This window comes from Metopolophium dirhodum, chromosome 5, assembly GCF_019925205.1.
Source record: "Metopolophium dirhodum isolate CAU chromosome 5, ASM1992520v1, whole genome shotgun sequence".
Taxonomy (NCBI): Eukaryota; Metazoa; Arthropoda; class Insecta; order Hemiptera; family Aphididae; genus Metopolophium; species Metopolophium dirhodum.
Window position 1 is genome coordinate 18,254,846 of NC_083564.1, and position 19,449 is coordinate 18,274,294.

Genomic DNA, 19,449 nt, shown 5'->3' on the forward strand with positions numbered 1-19,449 from the left:
TCCAAGCACTTTTACTGTCCTAAAAGGTGATGACGACAGACACAAAAATAAAAAATAAAAAAAAATTAAAAAAATTAAAAAAAAACACACATCATTGTAAAATCAATACTGTTTTTGAAATATTTCGAAGGATTGAACCCTCCTTTATCTATTCTGTTTATGGGCCTGTTATTAATTATAATTTATAATCATATAGAAACCTATACTTTTCCAAATATTTAAATTAATTATAGTAACAATTTTTTGGTTATTGATAACCTCCTTAGATGACATTTAAAATATATTTATTTATTTTTGGTATGGGAACCTCCACTTTTTTACTAAAAACCCTTTGTTTTCTATACCAAAAGAAAATTATTAACCAATTGAAAAGTTTGTAATATTATAGTATTTAATATATTCAATATTGTGTCTCATCAATATACTTATACATTTAATTCTTATATATTTTGAACTTTATACATTTAATGCAACAATTTACAATAGGTGTTAATTAAAAAAAGTAATTTTTATATTATTTGTTTCAGGTTTTAAAAGATGAAATTAAGTCAATGCATGGGATACGAATACATACAGAAATACCTGTTGAAAATAACAAATAGAATTAATTATGTATAATAAAAAGAAAATAGTTATTGTAAAATAGAAAATGACTTTTCTGTTGTATACATTTTTTAATATGCTTCATATGCGAGGGGCCGAGGGCCATTGGCTGTTTAATGTTCATTAATTTCGTACCACTATTATAATACCATCTATACTCTGTCTCAAAAGAGAACAATCTCGCTTTGTGCTTTGTGAATGATGTGATTGGCGAGTTCAGAACCACTTTAACATTAAGTCGTTGGTTAGAGAAGCAAAGCACTGACTAAAATTTGTAAAAATTTTTGTAATTTAGAACATATTAATATATTTTATAAGTGTACACAATGACATTTTCAAATGTAATTTTTTTGACAAAAATTAATTTAACCCACTTTAGTAGATATTTACTAAAGCCTAATACGGAAATGAATTACTTTAATCACAATAATACCATAAAATATACCTACTTAGTAATATTATAGGCAGTTTTCACTCAGAATCGTTTTTCGTATACAATGATTTATATCATTGAATTCAAATTTTACACCATCGATTACATTGATCCATTTAGGCCACTTGTAACCAACTGTACAGCAGAGTGACATCCACTTACCTGCTTTTTTATTATTTGTGTGTCATCACCTTTTGGGGTAGTGAAAATGCTTTGATATTTTACATCGGCATCTTTTCTGATACCTACTTGGTAGGAACAGTTGTTACTTATTGTGGGGTCAAAAGTATAATTAAACTATAAAGTATTACTATTTTTTAAAATACCATTGCGTACAAGAAAATTTATTATACACGTAAAAGTCCCAAGTTATCTATGGTTATCTTTTAATTATTATACGTTCACCTGACCAAAAATACCTATCATTATTATAATATTTTATTGATATAATTGATGTGTGACAAAAACATTGCTATAGTAGCTAATACTTTGCATTGGTCCTCACAGAGGCATGTTCAGTGGAGTCCATTATTCCGTTGAAATAAATAAATATACAAATACACTGTAATACGTAAAAAAGAAACAATATTTTGTTTTAGAATAGACAATTTTATTGTGTATTAAGTTATTAACAAACAAATGTAATTTTTGAATATACTTTTCAAAGTCTGAAGTACAATCAAAAGTGTCAATGGATTGACGGCTCAAAATGGCCTAATTTTGAAAAATGTTAACTATAGAATATACAAATTTTAACAATATACAAATGGCTTAAAGTGGCCTTTTTTTTTTACATTTTTATAATTTTTTTTTATCATTTTTCATCATTTTTTTTTTATCATTTTTCATCATTTTTGTAACATAATAAATAAATGGCACAAAGTGGCCTAATGGGGGGGGGGGGGGGAAACACCAGACAAGACACAATAAGCAGGGGGAGTGGTGCGTGATGGCAAGGTGCTTAAAGCAATAATAAGGCTACTGGTCACCTCTATACGGTCTCGCGGCACATCCCGCAGGCGGACGAGTGCAATGGCCAGCGCGTTTGCTCGCGGGTGACGACCATCATGACGGCGGGTAAGTTCCCGACCACGACGGCCACCGCGGGAGCAATGAGACGAATTGACGGCGAGCGGCTAGTGCGCGATGTTGTGCGCATCGACGATGTGCAGGTGCCGAAGACGACTGATGCGCGACGACGGCGACGGTGACCTAAAACACTGAGCGAGCAAAGGCAGCTGTTGGTGCTACGGAACCGTCGGCGACCGGAGACGTGACTCGACCGATTGCCACTGGTTAAAAACGGGAGAGGATCGTCGGACCGCGCTGCAAAGGTCCTGATCCTCTTCACGTGAATTTTGCCCTGACTCGACCGAGTCACCATCCGTTTCCTCGAGTCCGGCGATGCTGACGTCCTTGTTCCTAGCTCAGCTGCAGTATCGCTCACCCGTTGTGTTTTGCAGTCTCCGCTGTCGCCGCCGCCTTTGCGAGTCGTCTTCGTGCGCTCTGCCATCGTCGTGGTACCGTCGGGGCGGTATCGTTGCCCGCGCCGGTACAGCTAGCCACCGCCGTCGTCGTCGTCCACCGCTCCTGGTGTGACCGAAGCAGCCGAGTCCGCGCCGAGTCGTCTTGATGGTCTCGCGTGTCGGCAACCGCGAGCGCGCGACGCTGGCAACTGCGATCTCGTCTTTCTGCGGATGGCCGGAAAACGTATAGGGTGACTTACCGCCGGACACCATAAAGTGCTCTTTCACGTACCACTCCCCCGTCGCCGCCGTCTTGTCTTGGTGTCTTCGTCTGGGGGGAGGGGACGACTACACTGCCGGCTTCAAGCTTCGAAGATTAGGAAATTTTACAGGATATTAAATGGTTGTTTGGTGAAAATGATGGTGTCGCCGAATGCATTATTGCGATCGAGGAAGGCAGCGGTGACGCTGCAGCCGCAGTACCGGCTCCTCCGGCAGTAGTACCGGCCATTGGATCAGCCGACGTACTGCGGCAGGCCGGCGATAGCATGCATGTTGACCATCAAAAGGCAGACACAATTCCGTCTGTGGAAGAAGAGGACACGACTACACTGAAATGGGAGACAGAACCGGGGACAACCACTGCAGCAGTTCAGATCAAGACACGTGGTAGGACAAGGCGGTTTATCGTGTGGAATTGTGTCTGCCTTTTGATGGTCAACATGCATGCTATCTCCGTCTGTGGAAGAAGAGGACACGACTACACTGAAATGGGAGACAGAACCGGCAACAACCACACAGCATCAGGCGCTTTGCGCTCTTCCACGTGGCGGCGATAAACCGCCTTGTCCTACCACGTGTCTTGATCTGAACTGCTGCAGTGGTTGTCCCCGGTTCTGTCTCCCATTTCAGTGTAGTCGTGTCCTCTTCTTCCACAGACGGAATTGTGTCTGCCTTTTGATGGTCAACATGCATGCTATCGCCGGCCTGCCGCAGTACGCCGGCTGATCCAATGGCCGGTACTACCGCCGGAGGAGCCGGTACTGCGGCTGCAGCGTCACTGCTGCCTTCCTCGATCGCAATAATGCATTCGGCGACACCATCATTTTCACCAAACAACCATTTAATATCCTGTAGAATTTCCTGCTCTTCGTCCTCGAGTGTTCGCTCTAAATATTTTACTTCCGGTGTGAATCCTTCGTCCTCTATTGCCATGACCCATGTTTCGACGCGTTCTACGACATGAATCATTACAATCTCTTCCACGAAGTCGCTAGTGATGGCCATTTTGATTTTTGGTATGCTCAGGTCAGACGTTAAATTGCAAGTGAACTCGAAGTTCGATACAAAATCAGTTTACTCGAAAAATTCAAGCATTTCCCAGACGACGGGCACACAGCGACGCGAGTATGGTCGTTGCGAAGTCGTTTGTTCTAATCAACAATCGTTAGGATTTCGGGCCCGTTTATTTTTCCAAGACCATTATTAATGATATATACGCGTTGTTATAATATATTAAACTATAATATTTGAACAAGGATTTGTGCTTTGATTCGTATTATATACTGCGGAACTGCAGTGCTCATTTTATACTTTCACGTTAAGTATTTTAGATTCCGAGTGAAACAATGGATGTACATTGATTTTACAATGGTGTGTGTGTTTTTTTTTTTGTGTATGCTTACAAGTTTTATGGTAAAAAAATGATTCAATCTTCAATTCTAAGGGACAAGGGTGATTTCTGATACGAAATTGTATTTAGTCAGAGCCCATTGATTAAGAGATCTGTATTGAAATTTATTTTTACCTACCTGTCATCGTTTATCTATTATCTGCAGTTAGAACTTGGAATAGTTCAATAATTCCATGAGATATTTATTCTTTATATTAAAATATAAAATATTAGTTTAATTAGTATTTCTGGCGCGCCGTCACTGAGCTAAACATAACTTATAATTAAATCGTATTCGCTAATTTATATGTTAGTATTATCCGTTCACTATAACCCATATATTGATTTCTTTACCATGTTTAATTAAGGTTAAAATAATTGTTTTTGCCAACCTCGGGACCTACTAACACCCCTTTTATTTACCCTTATGGAAAAAAGAAAGCATTTTGTTTTATATAATATTCCTGTGTACATATATTTAAATGTCCAGGCACAAATTGCCATAAATTTATTTTATTTTATTGTGTGTATCATTTTTATAATTTATAATTATACCGATATATAAAACGTCATACGTGCGCGGATCGCCGTAATATTATAATTTATAATATTATTCTTATTATTGTATTGCAACCCGCTAATCGCCTTGTGACTTTGTATTATAATTTATAACCCGCGTACATAAGGCCAATTAACTATATTACGGCGCCGAAAATATAAAACGAATTTTTTTTGAATTTCTGATTTAAAATGCTTTTAAAAAGACTTTTTCATAATTATCTTAAAAAAATAGTTAATTAGTGTTCGTTGCAGTTGGGTACAAATGTTATCAGTATTATAAATAAAAATAATATACATTTAATAATATCTGTATTTTAAATCAATGATATCGATAAGTAATACGTATACAAATTATATTTTACAATCAGACTTTATTCTACATCACGATTTAAGATAGTATGGTTGCACAACGACCACGATTTAAGATATAGTATTGTAATAACGTAGAAATAAGATAAAATATAAATAAATATAAATACGACTGCTGTCGATAGTTCTATTAAAATAGTAAAAGTTAGAGTAGTAAAATTACGCTATTACCTTCCTCCAGGTGTTCGGAGGGCTCTCGAGATCGTGTATTCGAGAATTAGACCAAATACACCGTACAATATAATTTTATGGAAAAAAGCACATAGAATGTATTAACTGCAATCAACATAAAATATTATATTATATACCTTACCTGATTCGCAGTTGTTTGTAGACAATATTGTAGGAGTTTTAGGTTTTAGATAAAACAAAGTAATACTTCAAATACACAAATTGAATTAACGAACGCACTGATTATTGCTTGCATAAGAAGTCCAGTTGTCACTCGTTGAAATCGGTTTCTTTGGTACTTGAGAGGTTGTTACTCTGGTGGTTGGTGCTCATGCACTGATTTAAGGGACGGACGCGAGGGTGGTGACCAGAGAGTGGTGGGTGGCTTTGTCACTAACTTATCGTGGGCCTGGGAACTAGATTATTCTTTGGCGTCAGCATAAAATAAGGTTACACACATCCTACGTAATATTGTTATGAGTGCGTGTCGATATCTTAGTTGTCGTTGTCAATGCACTGATTTAAGGGACGGACGCGAGGGTGGTGACCAGAGAGTGGTGGGTGGCTTTGTCACTAACTTATCGTGGGCCTGGGAACTAGATTATTCTTTGGCGTCAGCATAAAATAAGGTTACACACATCCTACGTAATATTGTTATGAGTGCGTGTCGATATCTTAGTTGTCGTTGTCAATGGTTTTATTTGATGCGACCGATTTCTACAAGCGACAGTCTGGCCGTTGTTTATTATTCTGTAAAATTTTAGTTTATTATAAGGGTGTGTGAGCATATCATTACAGTATATCTTAAATCGTGGGCACGTCCGGGCAATTCCCTTTTTTGAATCGACCGGTGTCGCCGTTTTATGCACCGTGTCCCGACAACCGAACTCACGACCACGTTTTTTGTAAAGGACCGGCGACGCCGTCTTGCCACCGTGTTCCTCAGTACAACCGACACCGTCCACATATATTTTGTTCTATATTAATGTATTTGCCTCTAAATTATATTAACCGTAATTAATCCGAATTTAACCGTTGTTTACATTTATTTATCCCGACACCGAGACGTTTTCTACCGTAGTTAGAACTCAGTGCTAACACTACGTCATTACCCATTATAAATTATTATAAATGTATAATTTATTCTACGTGATATTGTATAATATCATATTATAGCTGTGGGTATTAATACCTCCCTAATATTGTTGAATTGCACCTATTTTGTGACTCGGCAAAACAACTTGTTGTTTTCATCTTTGATCTACACTTCCTGTTATTTAGGCTTATATTAATACCTTATATTAATACCTACCTTTCTACTCATTAATTATACTATAATTTATTATTTTACTTATTTTATTTAAAATAGGTCTAAGAAGATGAGAGAGAAAGATGTAGAGATAAACATTTGTCCATGATTATTTACCTCACAGATACAGATAACAAAAAATAGTTTATTATCTAATAGCTCTAAGTGAAACTCTGGGAGAGTTGGACTCGCTGAGAGTGGGTACCAATTTTGGAGACAATGTCGTTGGAATTATAAAAGTCGCAAAAGCTGTAAGACGAAAGTTTAGGATTTGTGATAAGGATTAGTGATATGGATTGGAGATAAGGCTTGGCGCTTTGGCGGGAATGTTTAAAAGTTTGAGCGTCTAGCAATCCGTCACGAACGTTGTAAATGGATCAGTGTCTAGAAATCTCCTATGGCCCATGAAAACCGGCAATTCAATGATGATACTATCCCCCAGCGTATGTCCGGTGCTTTTTTGGTACGTGTAAGAAAATGTTAATTCGAAAATCTGCATGTTAGAGTGTCCAGGAAATCAGTCATTACCCATCTAAGACAAAACAAAAATAAGCAATACACCTGCGGCGGATAGAGTGGTATGTGCCGTCGCATGACCGGTGCTCTTTCTTATGTAAAAAGTGTAAAGTCAAAACCCGAGTTGGATTGTCTAGCAAGTCAGTAATCTCAAGTCAAAGTCGATTAACATCCAATTAGCCACCTAGGTAGGCAATCCGAATTCGTCGGATCGCGGACAATGTGCTACAGCATATCAAGTAGGATTGCAGACCCGACGTTGGGCGGCTATAAGTGGAAACCCTATCATACAACTTACGAAATAATTTACGAAAAATACAAACTATAACTACACAATATAAATACAAACAAATATAATATATTGTACCTATTTATTATAATTCATAAAAAAAATAACATATAGATACATAATATTATATTAACCAATACAATACATATAAACATGTACCTGTAATGTATATATAATTATAGCAAAAAAAAAAAAAAATGCAAAAACCTGCATGTTTAAGTGTTAAGCAAGTCAGTCATCACCGTCTAAGACGAAACCAAAATGAGCAATCCGTCTACGGCGGATTGAATGGTAGGTGTGTGCCGTCGCATGTCCGGTACTTTTTCTTATGTAAAAAGTGTAAAGTCGAAAACCGTGTTGGAGTGTCTAGAAAGTCAGTCATATCAAGTCAAAATCTATTAACTTTAAACAATGTGCTGCAGAAAAAAAGTCTAGTATGTATAGCTGCTATAAGTGAAGAGAAAAAATAGTATTTTCCAAAAACCCAATTACACTACATTCGAAATAACTTACGAAAAATAAAACAAATTAATATGATAACAATGACAATTTAAAGAAAATAATATGTGTTAAATTCCTAATAATTTAAATAACATATAGGTACATAATATATAATATACAGTCATATAATGTAAAATTAACATGTATATTATTTATGAAATATAACGTGAAAAAAAATGCAAAAAAGTCAATTAATGAGCGGTCGTGCCTTAGAATACACGGTACAACAGCTGGGTAGCCGCCCGGAGGCGTATTAGGAAACCCAGGACGTCACAGAGCGCTTTATGAATACCACGTTCTCATTGGCCAATTTCAAATATCCCGTTTTTTTTTTTTATCATTTATCAATTAGGATTTAAATTATTTATTTAAATATTAAACATTATAATATTATTATAACATTATTATTATAAAGTTTACTCCTTTAATAAATGTGTAAAAAATATTATATGCAGACCACTGATGATGCAAGTGTAGTAATAATGAATTATACAAATTGAAAATTGAAAATAATAACAGGGCTTTTCAATAATCAATGAACTAGACTACCACATTACCCAAAGCCTTAGTACCTACCTAATTCAAATAATCTAATATAGTGCAAATATTGTTTACCTGACCAGAAATAACTTTTTTTAAATATTAATATATTTAATTGGATTTATTAAGCTAAAATAAAAAAAAACTATTTTAATTAATATTAAACCATTTAAGTAAGTTTGGATCTACGTTAGGAAATAGTCCTTTTTATTTGTTAATTAAATAATATAATATTATAATGTTTAATATTCAAATAAATAATTTAAATCCTAATTGATAAATGATAAAAAAAAGCGGGATATTTGAAATTAGCCAATGAGAACGTGGTATTCATAAAGCGCTCTGTGACGTCCTGGGTTTCCTAATACGCGGGCGGCGCCCGGAGAGAGATATGACGGTTTCGAATCAGGACCTACCTAACATCCTATGTTTTAGAAACCTACGCCTAAACTATCGAGCCACAGTTTTTGACGCAAATTACGGTCAAAGCTTCAACAATTAAGCTGTGTGTCTACGGAGCGACGTAAACCAATATTTTCGATATACATCGATGTAATCGTATATTATAATTCTACGTATCATAATTCTACACACTGTTTAAACTTTAATTGTATTTTATTCACTTATCTGACCGTTATTATGTATGCTTGAATAATACATTTATCTGTGTTTAATAATACATTTAATTGTGTTTACGTTAAGCAATATACCAGCTACGTTATTAAGGACCAAACAATATGTCTACAATCACATAATGCAATATTTATTGAATCAAAAACAAACCAAAAAAAAAACAGTATATATTAATTGTGCACTTGTGCGTTGGAACGAAGACCGACTGACATTTCGTGAACGCGAATTTTTTAGTGTACAAACCGAATTTGCGTACAAACCGCATATTCACGGGGTTCAAAAGAAATAAACTTAACAAATAGAGCACAAACGGCAATTGAAAAGACGAAACGAAAAGCAATAATAACGACCTACGCTGGCGTCGATTGCGATGACTATATGGACCGATATCGCGTACAAACCACGCGGCTTTTAAAACAAACGAACTATATGTGAAAATGTCTAAAAGTCGAAAAACAGCGTAAAAAGCGTAACATTTTTCGAAAATGTTTAAAAGCCGACCGCCGCCGCCGCGGTGAAGGTACGCGATTGGTCGCGCTATTGGGAATCGACGGGATCGGTCCGGCCGACTGGGGAAACGGAGCGGTGTTTAATTTTTTCCACATGAGATCCTCCATGAATTCCCTGTAGATCAGCTGTTTTTCTTGTGATTTTATAGTATTAGAAGATAGATAACAAATTTATTTATTTATTTACAGTTATTGGGCCACGTATTATTTAATATAATGTATTGTGAATGAAATCAATAGAATAAATATTATATCATAAATAAAATGTATACAAAATAAAATAAATTATTTTTTTTTTATTGATCTTAAGCTTCGGCAACTATGGGCATTAGCTGTAGTGGTTTGTTTGTGGGTTGTTAGTGTCGGTAGGGGAAGGAACACGTGTGTGTTGGGTTTTGGCAGAATTTTTGATTGGGCACCCGTAGGTATCTGCCATGCCCGGGTGGGGGATAGCGGCACTTGTTCTCCGGACACCGTGACTTGCACGGAGAAAAATGCCACCCGGTGGTCGAGGATCGAACTCGGACCGGCTGTGCCGAATCCGTCGCGTTAGACCGCTCGGCCACCCCGTCCCCCTAAAATATATTATATTATAAAAAAAAAAAAAATAATATATTATAAATAAAATGGATATAAAATAAATATTACCTAGTCACACACTCACACATAGCATGTGTCGCATGTCAATTTTTTTTTTTAAATATTAGTTCGTAAACTAGGCAGTGCGTGTGATCGTTATAAGCGGCTTCTCGGCACGTCTCCTTGTTCCACTGGCTCCCGTTTTTCCGTGCGCAAACGAAGCATTCTTGTTTACCGTGCACAAATCTTGGCCCAGCTGCACTTAGACTCGTCCAAGGGGCACCCATTTTCCCGTGCGTAAACTAGGCAGTCCATGTGACCGTTAAATGCGGCATCAATGTACGTAAATTCGTCCAAGGGGCACCAATTTTCCCGTGCGTAAACTAGGCAATCCAAGTGACCGTTATATGCGGCTTGGCTGCACGTCCTCTGGTTCCAGGGGCACCCATATTCATGAGCGTAAACCAGGTATTCCATTTGACCGTTAAATGCGGCTTCGCTGCACGTCTCCGAGGTCCCGGGGCACTTATTTTTCCGAGCGTAAACTAGGCAGTTCATGTGACCGTTCCTCGCGGCGTTGCTGCACGTCTTAATGTCCCATGGACACCCGTTTTCCCGAGCGTAAACTAGGCAGTCCAGGTGACCGTTCCTCGCAGCCCACTTGCAAGTCTCCTCGTCCCAGGGGCACCCGTTTTCCCGAACGTAAACTAGGCAATCCAAGTGACCGTTATATGCGGCTTGGCTGCACGTAGCCTCATTCCAGGGGCACCCGTTTTCCCGAGCGTAAACTAGGCAGTCCAGGTGACCGTTATATGCGGCTTGGCTGCACGTCCTCTGGTTCCAGGGGCACCCATATTCATGAGCGTAAACCAGGTATTCCATTTGACCGTTATATGCGGCTTCGCTGCACGTCTCCGAGGTCCCGGGGCACTTATTTTTCCGAGCGTAAACTAGGCAGTTCATGTGACCGTTCCTCGCGGCGTTGCTGCACGTCTTAATGTCCCATGGACACCCGTTTTCCCGAGCGTAAACTAGGCAGTCCAGGTGACCGTTCCTCGCAGCCCACTTGCAAGTCTCCTCGTCCCAGGGGCACTCGTTTTCCCGAGCGTAAACTAGGCAATCCAAGTGACCGTTATATGCGGCTTGGCTGCACGTAGCCTCATTCCAGGGGCACCCGTTTTCCCGAGCGTAAACTAGGCAGTCCAGGTGACCGTTCCTCGCGGCCCAGATGCACGTCTCCTTGTCCCAGGGGCACCCGTTCTCCGAGGCGTATCTTAGACATTCCAGATTGCCCGATTTCGCAGCTATATCGCACGCCTTACCACCGTCCCATCCCCAAGGGACGCCGACTTCGTGAGCAAGTCTTAAGCAATCGATGTGCTCGTGCAACGCTGCTTTTTCGCATATGTTTTTAAATCTTTGGTCATCGTTGGGGAATTTCGATCTGCTGAACATGGTCTGCCCATCGTTGACCTCGTTTTGGTTTTTGTCCATTTTTATAATGTCGAACAGCGATTCGCAACAATTTCGGATGTCGACGTCCGGCGCTTCCAGCAAGTCGAACTTGTTACGCTCGATCTTGTTACAAGCGTAGTACGCCGTTTTCAACAGGCTAGGTAGTCCGTACATTTCTCCGTTAAGTCCGACGACGCAGCTCTCCGCTCCAAACGTACTACAGAAGTGTGCTGTACAGCTGTCTGCCCGTACAAGTAAACAATAGACAGTGTGCGAGAAAAAATAATGTTCAACGGTAAAAATATTATTGGCAATCATCGTGCGATAGCGCACGAATAACGACGTTAAAAAAAAATTTAGAAAAAATGAACTTAAGTGCATGTGTCCGTGCAACAGAGTAGGTATAAACTTTGTAATAAATTTAATTTAATTTGTCATGGTACAAAACTACAAAACTCAATGAATTCGGACTATACTCTTTAAAGATTATAACCATGCAAACAATAAATTACTAACAAGTATTAAGTACGAACTACGGGCTACGGCCTACGGAACAAACGAATTAATTATTTGTTATAACTTATAATGAACTACAAACGCTCGCCTAACCTAACCTAACATCTCACAGATCTCAATGTTATTTGAAAAAAGAGTGGGCGTTGTCTTGAACTCACGGGCACTGGCATTTTGTTATTTATGAGAATCTGCTGACCACTCACTCATATAGTCATATCCAGGGCTAGGATTTGTATGCAATAAAAAATGGTAAAATATGCAAAAATATGCATTTCAATTTTTATAAGACAAACGAAAAAATATTTATTTGTTGAAATACACCAGTGATGATTGGCTGTTTGTCTTAATATAATATAATTGAGAAAAAAAAATAATAATTTAGAAATAAAATTTATAATTCACGTTCACTAGGACTACCTAGTAGTGTGTTACACATAATTTTTTTAATTTTCGGAAATGAATGTCAAACTATTCAATCTTTTATCGCATACTTATTGTACAATAGGATTGTATTTATAAAAATAAAATTTATGTTTGACAAAAAAACCAAGTTTTATGAAATAGGGGGACTATATTTTAGCCTAAAATATTAAATCGGACAGTATTTTAGCCGACAAATATTACAACCGACAGTATTTTAGCTGACAAATAATATTACAGCCGACAAATATTACGGCCGAAAAATATTTGCGCCGAACCGTATTTTTTACCAGTATAGGGAACTTATGGTTCAAATTTCAAATAATAAAAGTTAGTTATAAGAAAAAAATATTTAGCTCTTGTAAATTAAACCTATATCAATTATTTCAATTAAAAGTATTAATGCATATTTTACTAAACTTAAGAGAACCATAGTTAATAAACTAGCAAACCAAAATTGATGATTTGACTATCACAATTTTCAAAAAAAAAAGCTTTACCTGAATCCATTGAAAAATATAGTAGTTACCATTGGAAAAAATAAAGTTGATTTTGCTATTCATACGCCTGCGTGTTTAAAAATTTAAAAATTGTTATAAAAAAATTGCCTGTTAAAAATAAAGAAACACGTCTTTTTTCTTTTTTGCGAAATTCTATGTTATTGATCCATAATCGTTAAAAACCCCCGCGTACAATGACATAAGATACACTCTGTATGTCATAAAATTCAAATTTAACACCATCCATTACAGTGACCCACTTGTAAATTACTGTACAGCAGATCGACACCCATATTTACCCGCTTTTTAATTGTTATTATACGAGTTCCCGCTAGGATTATATTTATTTATTTATAATATTATAAATACCTATGAAGACAAATAAGATCAATTGTAATGTTAAATACTTAGTCAACATATTGTTTATATACATTATTAATTACGAAAAATACTATAGTGGTTACTAATTTGTATTTATTTAAGTATACTTCTACGTCCTGCCAAATAGTTAAAAATATGTTGACTAAGTATTTAACATTACAATTGATTTTATTTGTCATCATAGGTATTCGTAATATTATAAAATGGCATTTTACTTAGTTTCCATATTATATCACGTTTTTAAAGATTTTATCATTACTAAATTTGTTTTTTTTTACACGGAGTTCTAATGACGTGTTTTTTGTGTATTATATGGAACTGGACAAACTACTCAAATATGGCAGAAGAAAATGGAAAACCTTCATGAGGTATATTTTTTCTTTGCTTATACCAGGGATGGGCAACTGGTGGCCCACATACCATTTTTAAGTGGCCCGTCCTACATTTTAAATTACTTTATAAAAACATAAAATGTTAGGATTTTTTGGTATTTTAGTTTATTTAAGTTTTTGTAAAATTATTAAAATCGATAAAATGTTAGAACGTATAGTTATGAATGCTTATGTAGTATTGAACTATTATAGTATTTAATTATAATATTATTAGGGACATAGTTAACATAGATTTTTTCTTTTATGCTTTCTATGTTCTCTGGCCCGCTAGATTTTCGCACTTTCCAAAAAATTGACTTTCTAGTAGCATTGAGTTGTCCATCCCTACAGGCTAACCTAACCTATAATCAATGTTAACCACAGACTTCTATACTACACTAGATAAGGAACTCCTACATGTGTAATTTATATTGTTACAAGGCGTGAAGATCAGCTGTGGACCTTTTATCGGTCGGGAAAACATTTCATGCATTGTACAAAATGTATTAGGAATAATATCGTAATGGTAAAATAAAATAAGTAGTAAATGTAAAATGATTTACATAAAATATTATTTTTTTTTTCAAAACAACAGGTTTAGAAATAATAAGACACCATACAAGATAAATCATAATTAATCTTATTTGCCATATAAAATACCATACAATTGCCAACCGACTTTTAAGCTTCAAATGGTGGAGGGAGTTTGCTATCAAGTACCTAAGTCTCAGGTTTTTACTACCATCATATTACAGTATATATTAAACTCACAGGTAATATACAGTTTAAAACTTAACCTTTAAAACATTTTACTAACGTTTAATATTAATTTCTAAGGGATATATGATGGAAATGAACCAGTGGGAAATCTGACAATAATTTCTTCCGTTCCTCACTATCACCTCTTACGCAGTTACAGACGAGCCACACCGAATACTGGATACAATGGTTCGTAATTTTTCAGCATAATATCTCCATGACGATATATCCGCTAACAGGTTATTCAGAAATATAAGTACTTACTTTTTTGTACTGTTTCAATATTTAAACAGTTAGAAATTTTATGTAAAACAATAACAAGTACCTGTGATATTTAAAAATAAGTTTTTTTAATTTATTTAACATAATAAGGTTACAACATAGTTCAAAAGCAATAATGTTTACAAATTACAAAATATAATCAAGGTACTTATAATATAAAATAAAAAAAAATTAAGAACTTCTAAAATGTTTACAATTTTCTTAAATAATCTCTAAACAGATTTTAATTTATAATCTGATCATTTTCTAAAATGACAAAAATAACATTTTTTTTTTTTTTATTTAGAACATTTGAAATTATAAAACAATTACAAATTTAATTCACATTGTTATGATTTAAAATGTATATTATATTTGTAGATCTATTTTTCTTATAAAATATTTTGAATAAATTTAAATATAGTTGTATATTTATATCCTACAAAAAAAAACATGGAAAGTTAACAAAAGGTACCTAATGATCAGGCCTTGATATTGAAAACATTTTTTTTACGATTTAATTAAGGTTTCGGATGTCTGCATTTATTATTACCAATTTCAATTTCGGTTTCGGCTATAGGTATATTTTTTTTCCAATTCCGATTTTGATTTAATATCAGTATATATTTTTCCGAAATAAGTAGAGTATCTAACGAGGGATGCTAAATTCAATTTTACGCACGTATCATTGGTGACCTTTAGACACCTGATATCATATGACCTTACTATCAAAAGACTACTAAATGTAGATGTGGAAGAATATAATATTGGCAAGTTCATAAAAGGTGTAATCAATAATAATTAATACGTTTACCTGACACTCAGGGGTTCAAGAATTACAACGTTGTTAACGATTACACGAAGTTGATCACTGAACGGATTCCTAGCTAATATGCAGTAAATACGTAATTTTATCAACAAATAACTGAAACTGTGTACAAAAGTGTGAAACATAGGACTAAAATGTAGTAATCTTTTCAAAATCCTAAATGTTCCTTTGATACGACGACTATAAACTTTTTAAAAATTTTAAATCAAATTAATGTATTTTTTAACAAGTTATTTTAAATTCGTTTAATAATCAATCACAAACAGTTGTGATTTATACAGATATGTAAAAAGCATTTGATAGAAAAATTGTATGTATTACTTGTAATTGGAAATTGTTTCCATTAAATAAATGATTATGATTATTAAAGGAATAAAGAAAGAGGGGATAGCAAAGTGAGTACAACATTCCAAAACATAATATAATATATTATACCTAATTTTGTGTAATTTGTAAACTATTTTTTTTTGTAATGTTAAGCCCATTCAGTAGAATGGAATAGACTGTGGCGTGTTTATCTGTACATTCGCTAAGTATCTAACGAGGGATGTTCAATTCAATTGTACGCAAGTAATTTAGCCCCTTCAGACATCTGATAGCATATGAGCTTACTATCAGAAGACTAATAAACAGGGTTGGGATTTTATTGCACTTAAAATTGCATAAATATGTGCTATAATATTACCTTAAATATGCGCTAATAAAATGCAAAAAAAACCACAAAATATGCATAAAAAGTGGCTGTCACTCTGCTGTACAATAAGTTACAAGTGGGTCACTGTAATGGATGGTGTGAAATTTGAATTCAATGATATAATATCATTGTGCAAGAAAAACGATTCTGAGCGAAAACGGTGAGTCAGCCTATGATATTACCAAGTATATTTGATGATATTATTGTGAATAAAGTAGTTTATATATGACCTATTTAAGTGGAACCTTGTTTTACATTTTCAATCCTTTGTTATAAAAGTTGAACATTTTATAAATTTTCAACTACAAAATAATTAATAAATTTTAAATTTGATAAATTTTGTCAAAATTCGAAATTTAAATGCCTATAAAAAAAATTTTTCCCGTGCATTTCTAATTTTTTTCAACTGCTATTGTAACATTATTTCAGGAGTCATGCATAAAAATTTAACACTGTTTTACCCAACAAATAAAATTTTTTTGATACTCATAGATAAAAAAGTTAAAAAATTGAAAACTAACAATGTCCATTAACAGCTCAAAAAGAGTCAAATTATTTTATAAATTTTATAAATTTTTAATTATTTTCAATTTTTTCCCTTATTATCTATAACTACCAATAAAATTTCATTTATTGGGTAAAAAAACGTTAAAATTTAATGCATGGCTCCGGAAATTATGTTACAATAGTAGTTGAAAAATATTAGAAATGTATGGGAAAAATCTTTTTTATAAGCATTTAAAGAATTTTAACAAAATTTATCTTTAAAGGAAAAAGGAATAAAGAAAGAGGGGATAGCAAAGTATACTGCAAAGTGAGTACAACAGCAGAGTGACATTCACTTACCCACCTTTTATTTATTATGTATTTATTATCAAGTTTTGTATTTTATAAAAATTCAATGATAAAATTAATAATTATATAAATGTTATTTATTTATGGCATTCTTATATTTTTTTATTTTGTTGTCTCGCCACAAAGTTTGGGAAACAATGGACTATACAACGCATTCAACGATCGTTTGTTTAAAATCGACAAAAAAACCCAATAAAATCAGTAGATAACAAAAATTAGAACCATATACCTAATACCAAATACCTAATTATCGTAATAATTCGATTGACTCTGAAATAGCTACACTTATTTACAATTAATACCTGTCAATTTAAAAAGGTTCTTAATTTGTTAATTTTTTTATACGGTTTATAACTGATGAAAATAAAATAAAGAAGTCAAATCTAAAGAGTTAAAACCGGTATTAACCGAAACCGAAACCGAAATTTGATATTTTTAAAAACCGAAACCATATCTGGAAATTTTGGATTTTCGAGAACCCAAAGTCCAAACCTAAACCCAAACCGATAAAATCATAAAGGTCCCTTATCTCATTATTCCAAAACTGTTTTTTATAATATATTTCCATAATCACACAAACCTGGGTGTTATTGTATCAACGTATTTCGTTATTATGAACTTATATACTTAATTATATCCATATTACTTAATATGCTATTATATATACAGATTGTTTTATAATTTAATAATAACATGGTGACTCTCGATATCTCGAACGAATAAAATTCCCCTTCAAATTACAATACCTAACACATTAATAGTTTGATAATTTGAAATTTTTAAGAAGTAGATTTTTATTTCCCTGTATGAGTTATTGAGAGTCAGCTGTTATAATAATAATTATAATAAAAAAAAATCATACCTAGTTACTTAATGCTTCATTACGTGCCCATAGGTAAAAGATCTCACTCAATGATGCGCAGGTGTGCGTGTGTCAGGTGGTCGGGCAGGCTCGATATATCTGCGTTGGTGTGTCGAGATCCATATTCTAGACATTGTTATTGGTATATTTATATATACCAAGCTTTATAATCTAGCTATGGACTGTTAAGTAAAACCCTGGAACATGGACTTCTTTATCTGATAATGTTACTAGTGTTTCTTCCATGATTGTTATTGTATCCGTTTCCATAACAATTTCAACTGGCGAAGTTTTGAATGATCGGTTTCTTGATGAATTCTTAACGTCTGGAAGATTCTATGTAGGAACTAGTTTCTAGTTATATTATTTTTCGAATTATGCTGAACGTGAGTTTTTGAAAATTCATCTATACTCTGTCCAGCCAAAGGAGCATGGAAATGAGGCCCAGGCGAGCGACCTGCTCAGAACCGACGTGGAAAATATTGTGTAATTTTGAATATTTTTGATATTTTTGGCGTCAACTATTTTTCTGTTCAATAAAGAATATATTTCTGAAAATTCGGGAGACTAGATGATATTCATTCGTAATTTTTTCCTCTCGACATCCGATATAGTATTTGTGCAGAAAATGTTCTTTTCCCGTTAACCGTATTCATATGAGAAACTTTAAATGTAACAGATAAAACCTAATTAGTCAATATCTGTCTATAATAAAAAAATAAAACTAACCTTGAATAGTATCGGCAAACTCGGCGTTTTCAAATTTTCCCAAGTCCGCCATGCGAATTTTATCATCAATGGAACAAAAATTGTTGTATACGGTCCAGCTTGAATATTTGGTACAATCTTCGGAGCTATTTGATCTTCCGTTACGCCCGAGATGTGAATACGCCAACTGCTAAATAGTTTATAAAAAAAAAAATATATTAACGTTAGTTAATTAATTTGATAATTAAATAAATAAAAGAATATTAAATGTAAAATTAATTAAATAATAATATTGTGTGCATACCAAAAACGTGTTTTATGTGACGAGTAAGAAGATAATATGAGATCCGTGACCTAACCTAAAAAATGTACGCGGCATAGTGCATGGGAAACGCACGCAGTCGTACATTATTTATGTCTGACCAAATTACGTTTAATGGCGAAGGCAAAAGTGCATTTCTCACGTTCGAACATTTTTTTACAATTACGTATGTTACGTTTTATAATAAAACACGCAAAAATAATAAAAAATTGACAAGACGTTTGAACCCTTTGGAAATGACCACAGAGAGTTAAAGGCGGAACACGGTATATTACGTGTGCACTGCTGCAGGGTTCGAGTGTAGACTGCACTGTCTGGACTCGACACTGGCGTCGCACCGTTGACGGCCGTTTACCACCACCTCT

General features: G+C 34.6%; 1 protein-coding gene and 1 long non-coding RNA gene across 2 annotated transcripts in view; both read right to left on the minus strand.

Annotated features, from left to right (window-relative positions):
- Positions 1–11,786, minus strand: part of LOC132944646 (uncharacterized) — a 28,457-nt gene extending 16,671 nt beyond the window's left edge. The window contains exon 1 of the mRNA XM_061014103.1: positions 10,394–11,786. Coding sequence (XP_060870086.1) covers positions 10,394–11,780 — 1,387 coding nt within the window. The 5' untranslated portion in view covers positions 11,781–11,786. The remainder of the gene's footprint in view (positions 1–10,393) is intronic.
- Positions 11,787–17,997: 6,211 nt separating this feature from the next.
- On the minus strand, positions 17,998–19,230 carry LOC132944120 (uncharacterized). Its single transcript, XR_009664417.1, has 3 exons — positions 19,067–19,230; positions 18,784–18,952; positions 17,998–18,718 (listed from the first exon to the last, which is right to left on the minus strand). It is a non-coding gene; the product is annotated as an uncharacterized LOC132944120 (long non-coding RNA).
- Between the last annotated feature and the right edge of the window lie 219 nt (positions 19,231–19,449).